We start from the raw sequence: 7500 nt of genomic DNA, 5'->3' as shown, positions 1-7500 counted from the left end.
CACCCTTTCATGCCATATGCGACCCCAAATACCTATAGCTATCCACTTTTTCCAAGCTCTCTCTTTTAAGACTTACTTCCAACTCACAGCCATCCTCTCCCCTTATGCATCTTATCACCTTACATTTACCCACATTTGCCTTCACCTATCTCCTATCGTATACCTTCGCAAACTCTCTCACTAACTCCCTTAACCCCCCTCTGACCTTGCCACAAGCGCAGTGTCATCAGCAAATAACAATTGGCATACCTCAAACTTTTCTCCATTTTCTTTAATTATCTCCAGTCCCTTGCCCATTACCCACGCATTTACCTCCAGCACGACCCCATCTATGTCCACATTGAACAGCCATGGTGACATGGCTCTACTACTCTTGTAAAAAACCTTGATTGCCCTTAATAGCCTTCCCCCCAATCTCATATATTTGCATATATCTGCAAAAACCCCACGGTGTCTTCCTCTCTACCCTGTCTTTTCCAAATCCACAAAAAATACCTTTACCTAAAGCTTTCTAATATATCTGAATCATCACAAAAACCTGATCCACACAACACAATACAGTTCCTCATCAATTACTCCCTCTGTTCCTCTTCTAATCCTCAGTTAAAATAATCTCATAAACCTTCCCAACTACACTCAACAAAATGATCCCACTGAAACCACTACACTCACATTTGTCCCCTTTTCCCTTGTAAATCAGGACTATACAGGTACTCCTCCAGTCCTTTCGCAATCTACCCTCCCATAGACACACATTATACAATGTCACTAGCCACTCCACTATTACTGTTCCTCCCTTCTTCAGATATTCGACCTGACATCCATCTAACTCAGGTGCCTTGCCTACTCACATCATTCTCAAAACTACTTGCACTTCATCTTTTCTTATTTCTCCTCCATTTTCCTCTTCCATCACCGTCATTCAGTAGCTCCCTAGAATACTCTGCCCATCTTCCATTACTGCCTCATCTCCCATTAACATCTGTCCATCTGTGCCTTTTCATCTCAACTTAGCTCACCTCCCCTTTCTCTCTTAACTCCTTTTCAAAACATGTTTTCCTTACATTCAAAAAATTCTGTCATACTCTTCCCCATTTTATATCTGCTCTCCTTTTCGACTCTTTTATTTTATATTTTGCTTCTATTTTTTCTTTGTATCTCACACGTTTATTTTGTACTACTTTGCAACCTATTCGTGAATGCTCGTTTCTTCTTTCCTACAACTTTCTTCACTTCATCATCCCACCACTCACTCTTCCTTCTGTACCCTCCCATCCTCTTTGTTCCACATACCATCTTTGCACACCCTGTCACTCCCTCCTTGAAACATCCCCATTCCTCTTCCACCACTACCTCTATTCTATCCTTCACCTCATTCCACATCTATCTCAGCTTCTCCTTGTATTCCTGCTTCTTTTCCTTCTCATTTAAACAGTTACTCTGATCACTTCCCTAACGTTTGATATTTCCTCACTTTCTCCCCTAAGAACATGGACATCTAGAACTCTTCCTACTCTTCTTCTGGATATCACTACATAGTTCATTAATGCCTTATCAACCACCCTCCCATCCACCACCTTTTCGCACGTGTGCTTAACTACTTCAGTACGAGTCAAATTCTCGCGCGCAGCATCGGCTCTCATATGTACGATGCAACACACTTATCGCATTATAAAATATAAAGTTCCTGCTGTATTACTTGTTTTCTTTCACTCTGAGTAATAATAAACACAGAAAACCTGATCAAACCAGTTCACAGAATCCGGGGGTAACTCATGTACAACTACAAAAATATATATATGATCAAGACGCTGACGCCAGCATCCTCGTGTACCCACTCGCGCCTCATGACGCCTATGTAGGTATCATCGTATCTAAGTGTTTAACCTTGATTTTTTTCCTAAACACTGTGTTAGCTATCATGAACTTTCTTCTTAAATACATCTCCACCATTAACTCTCCACTATAATTTGTAACTGGCACCCAAACTTTCCAACCACTCTGTCTATTGGTTCATCTCCTACTCTAGCATTGACATTCCTCCCAAAACTCTATAAGCACTCATTTAAATATATCCAAAAAGTCTCCCTTTCCTTAACACTCTTCTCACTATCAGGCTGATATACGCTTACAAAGGCCCATATCTACCTTTCTAAGTTCACATTATCATTGAAGATAATTCCTTCCACTCCACTACGCGCCTACCTACCTCCTGACTTACTAGTAGAGCCACCCTTTCCCTCCCTCGTTTTCTCCTTACCCCCGACACCATCCTTTATACTTACACATTCCTTCCTTCTTTATGAAGACGCTCGACCACATGCACTTGGTGTACTGCTCATCAGTGTTGGATTTCAGGATCTTATCGCAGTTTTTTATGTGCTTCACCGAGCTCTCTGTGATGGTGCTGCAGTTGGGGTGTAGGTGGGAGTTGCACACATAGCACCTGATGCCCAGTGCTGCAATAAAGAATGGTTGTTTACATACACACTCGTAGCAATAGGCCAGCGGAGAAAAAGTGATAAAAAAGATATGAATGATGATGACCTACCCGTAAGAAAACAAAATTACTTAAAATTTATATGTTTGTGCGTTAACCTTGGATCGTTTATTTCTAATGGTGAGGAGTATTGGCATCACGAAGGATTTGCTATGGGCAGTCGCCGACCGCGGTTGAGGGGTTCCACCCTTTTCCCCTGATCACCTGCAAGGTTGAGGTCCGACTAGCCCCGCAATATATATATATATATATATATATATATATATATATATATATATATATATATATGCAAAGTAGACCACTTGGAAAAAGAAACTAACGAAGCAGAGCGCTTTCGTATATTATATCTTCAGTGCAAAAAGTACATAGTTGAATAGAAATACATAGTTTATATATACATGAAGAAGGAACAAGGACAGTTTACATAAGAGTAGAGGACATTTACCCCCTGAAAAGCGGTAGGTCAGGTCGCAAGGGTCAATGCGTCCCACTAATGAGGAAGGGGCGACATTAGATCACATTCGCAGGGTTACATTTTACCCCTCACAGTTCCTTCTTGTCTAACCTATAAAAAACCTTCTTCAAATCCAAAAAGGCACAAAAAAAAATCACAAATCACCACAAAATTTTGATCCACGAACCACCTATCTTTACTAAACCCACACTAGCACTCAACAACTATTTGCTCTGTTAATCGCCTAATCCTCTTGATTAAAACTCTCCCATATGCCTTTCCTGTAAATACGTTCAACATACTGATTCCTCTAAAACAAATACAATCATATTCGTCCCCTTTTCCTTTGTAAAGAGGAATCTTACTGGCACTGCTCCAGTCCTCCGGCACCCTCCTCATCAGCCTATCCACTATCTATCAGACAATTCGCATGACACCTATCCAGCCCAGGTGCCTTACCAGATCTCATTATTTACAAAGCTCCTTTTACCTCATCTTTTCCTATATATCCTTCGTTTTCCTATCCCATCACAGTAATTTTCTTATCTGCTCTCACTGCCGCAGTCAATGCCTCCCTATCTTCTCCATATTCAACAGCTCCTTGAAATACTCAACTCATCGTCCCCTTGCTGTCTTTAACATCTGTCCTTCTGCACCCTATACCTTTTCCTATCTACATTCTTCAGCCCCTTTACTCTCCAAACTCCCTTCTAAAACATATTTTATTGTTTTAAAAAATTCTCTCATACTCCTACCCTATTTTACACCTGTTCTCCTATATGCTTCCTTTATCTTACATTTTGCTTCTCCTCTATCTTGTACCTCTCGAATGCTTCCTGAATCCTGCTTTGCAACCAATACACATATGCTCGCTTCTTCACAGTACACTGGCCTGCGAAGTTTCAAAGGTAAAGCATCTGATAACTGATATTCTAGGGTAATTTGCTATGCAGAATCTAAAAATCACACTCATTTTGTTCAATCAGGTCACGTTTGTGAGATACGAGGCGGTAAAAATAATTAAAAACGCCATTTAGTGCTATTTATTCCCTTTAATTTTGGAAAAAAATTCTTGACAAAAGAAATAATTTTTTCTTGCATAGTTCAGAAGATAAAGAGGATATACGACAGAAAATCTAATCATGGATGAAGGGCCTTTCCAGTGACTTTCTCCTGTGTTGGGCAGCCACCACGTCTCGTTTCAAACACCAACAGTAATCCGCAAGAAAGTTCACATCCCACCGGCCTTGGTAGCGTTCTTCCATGACACGAATATCCTGGTGGAAACGTTCTCCCTGTTCCTCACTGAAGTCACCACAGTTCTGAGGGAAATAGTCTAAGTGGGACCGTAGAAAGTGCATTTTGACTGACATGCGAGCCCCTAATTTTTGATAGCTGTTCAAGAGCTCATCGACTTCTTTCTCGTATTCTGCACTTCGGTTATTTCCTAGAAAGTTTCTTATCACTGACTTAAGCGACCACCAAACGGACAGCTCAGCTGCATTCAGTGCATCGTCAAACATTGAGTCCTTCATAAGTTCCCTTATCTGAGGCCCATCAAAGATGCCAGCCTTAAGCTTTTCCAGACTGATCCGAGGAAACTTCTGCTGAGGAAAAGTAAATCCCATGCCGTCCTTGTCCATTGCCTTCACAAAGTTCTTCATCAGTCCCAGTTTGATATGTAAAGGTGGGAGTAAGACCTTGTTTGGTTCAAAAAGAGAACGAGCCTGAACATTGTGTGAACCAGGTTCCAAACGTTGTCGTGGTGGCCATTCTTGTCTGACAAAAAGCATGGATACTTTGTGTACCCACCCTGTAGTCCCAAAACCAATCCAACTACCTTAAGATCTCCACAGATCAACCAACCATGGTCATTGTAGTTCAGAGCAGACAGTAGCTGATCCATGTTGTCATGAGTTTCTTTCATTTGCACCGAATGACCGATTGGAATTGAAGAGTATTTATTTCCGTTGTGAAGGAGGACTGCCTTGAGACTTCTGCTGGAAGAGTCGATGAACAGTCTCCATTCAGTAGCAACATAGTCCAGCCCCATTGATTGAATCAAACCAGCAATGTTGTTGCAGTAAACTAATGACGAGTCCTTCTGGGTTGTGAAGAACTGTCTAAATTCTCTTTCACGCTCTCGGTACCAAAAGAATGTTGTCTCAGGTGCTAGCAAATTTTTCTCACGAAGACGAGAACCCAGAAGCTGTGCTGATTCCTTTGATAGGTTTAGATCCCGTGTCAGGTCATTGAGATCTGCTTGTGTTAGAGGCACTGGCCGGTCATTCTCTTCTGGCATGTATTCTTCACCCTCTGCCCTGTCTAGTGCGTTATCAGATTCCGATTCAGAGCTAGATTCCATTGCAACATCTGGCTCGGGAACGGGCAGGCCTGGACCATGAGGGACTGGTCGTATGGCAGACGGAACATTAGGATACTGAATACAATGCTTGTTCTTGCGGTTGACTCCTTTAAGATTAGTCATGCAGAAATAGCAGTCTGACACATGATCTTTACCCTCTCTCCAAACCATTGGAACAGCGAATGGCATACTCTTCCTTTTTTAATTTCTCCAATCACGCAAGTTCTCGACACATGTTTTGCAGCTAACATGGGGTGCAAATGGCTTGTCCTGGTCCCCAAGCTTAACTCCAAAGTAAGCATGATATGCCTTCTTCACAAAATCAGTTATATTTGCTAGTCGACGAGGAAGAATCACATTACCACATATGTAGCAGAACCTATCAGGATGATTTGTGCATTTGCGTTCCATTTTCTGTCAATCTAAGATACGTGTCCAAAATAGAAACACAAGAAGCACAGATTCTTGTAAAAAGCACAGATTCTTATAAAATCAGTCACATTGATTGGAGATCACACTTTTCTAAACCACTTTCAGTTTCAGTGTTGTCAATGCAGTTTGTCAATGTAGTCAATGCAGTTTCAGTTTCAGTTTCGGTTTCAGTTTCCTGAAAGTAAACAAAAACATCATTAGGTTTCAGTATCAGTTTCGGGGTGCTACAGTATAATTTTTATGCAAAAAAAAATAAGAATAGGCTATACCTGCAGCCTCGTTTTCCTTATACTTAGTACTATACAAGGCCCAAAAGTCGCACTTCTCATATCTCAAAAACTAGACCTGATCCAAGGAAACGGATGGCATTTTTGGATTCAGCGCACCAAAAAAACCTATAAATCACTTGAAAAACCTTCGACCTTTGAAAAAAAAAAAATTAAACGCAGGCCAGTGTTATATTAGCTGCTCCCTTTTCCACAGTCAGTCCCCCTCTATCCTTCTCCACATTCAACAGCTCTCTAAAATATTCAACTCATCTTCCCTTTGCCGCCTTTGATATATGTCCTTCTGCAACCTATACCTTTTCCTCTCTAACTTATTCAGCCCCTTCACTCTCCTAACTCCCTCCCAAAACATCTTTTTGTTCTATTCATAATTTTCTCTCATACCCCTATCCTATTTTACATCTGCTCTCCTATTTGCCTCTTTTATCTCATTTTTTGCTTCTACTCTCTTTATCTTGTACTTTGCAACCAATCCACATAGGCTCGCTTTTTTTCTTCTACTACCATCATCATCATCATCATCATCATCATCTTGAAACAAATCCATTCCTCTTCCATTCCCACCTATACTCCATTCTTCACCACCCCCACACTTCTCTCAGCTTCTCCTGGTATTCCCTTTCCTTTCCCTTCCCATTCAAAATGTTTACTCCAAGCACCTCTCTACCGTCCGCCATTTTCATCTTTCTACACCTATCCTCTACTCTCAACTTACCTTCCACCAAAATATTATCTGACACTCCCCCGTCTCTCCCCTACGAACATGGGCATCCAGAACTCTTCTTATCATTCTTTTAGATGCCACTACATAGTTCACTAATGATTTATCAACCACCTTTTCATCCACCACTGTTTCTTATTAAACACCGTGCTTGCTATCATCAACTCTCTAAACACATCTCAATCATCAATTATCCACTTTGATTTTTACTTAACACTCCAAACTTCCCTACTACTCCATCCATTGATTCATCCACTATTCTAGCATCGAGATTTCCCAAGACTACTATTTTGACATTCCTCCCAAAACTCTCAGTACTCTCTATCCAAAAAGTCTCTTTCTACACCCTTCTCACTACAACTCATTTCGCAATTTCACCTTCACCTATATTAATCTTGAAGATAATTCCTTCCATTACAACACACGCCTCCCTACCTCCTTAATTACCAGCAGAGTCACTCCTTCCTTCCCTTGCTCCCCACACTTCCAAACTTAAAATCACCTCTGCCATTCTACTTAGGTTCACTTAACGCTAATACACCCATTATCCTTTTCATAAACATACTGCCTCTCTCTTCCTACAACCACGCACATTCATTGACCCAGATTTCGGGGCTCTTGTTGGAAATATCCTCCTAGACCCTCCTATGCCTTGACTTCTCGTAGGATAAGTGTACAGAGAACAGGATAACTAGTCCCATCACTTCGTCGCACTTTGTCAGCTTTTACTACTCGCATGGA

General features: G+C 41.1%; 1 protein-coding gene across 1 annotated transcript in view; it reads right to left on the bottom strand.

The window, feature by feature from the left end:
- Positions 1-7500, bottom strand: part of LOC143027747 (uncharacterized) — a 40585-nt gene that overhangs the window by 10934 nt on the left and 22151 nt on the right. The window contains exon 2 of the mRNA XM_076189256.1: positions 2286-2459. Coding sequence (XP_076045371.1) covers positions 2286-2459 — 174 coding nt within the window. The remainder of the gene's footprint in view (positions 1-2285; positions 2460-7500) is intronic.

Source organism: Oratosquilla oratoria, chromosome 8 (genome assembly GCF_046742065.1).
Source record: "Oratosquilla oratoria isolate Oo_2021 chromosome 8, ASM4674206v1, whole genome shotgun sequence".
NCBI lineage: Eukaryota > Metazoa > Arthropoda > Malacostraca > Stomatopoda > Squillidae > Oratosquilla > Oratosquilla oratoria.
This window is presented reverse-complemented; position numbering and strand designations above follow the sequence as displayed.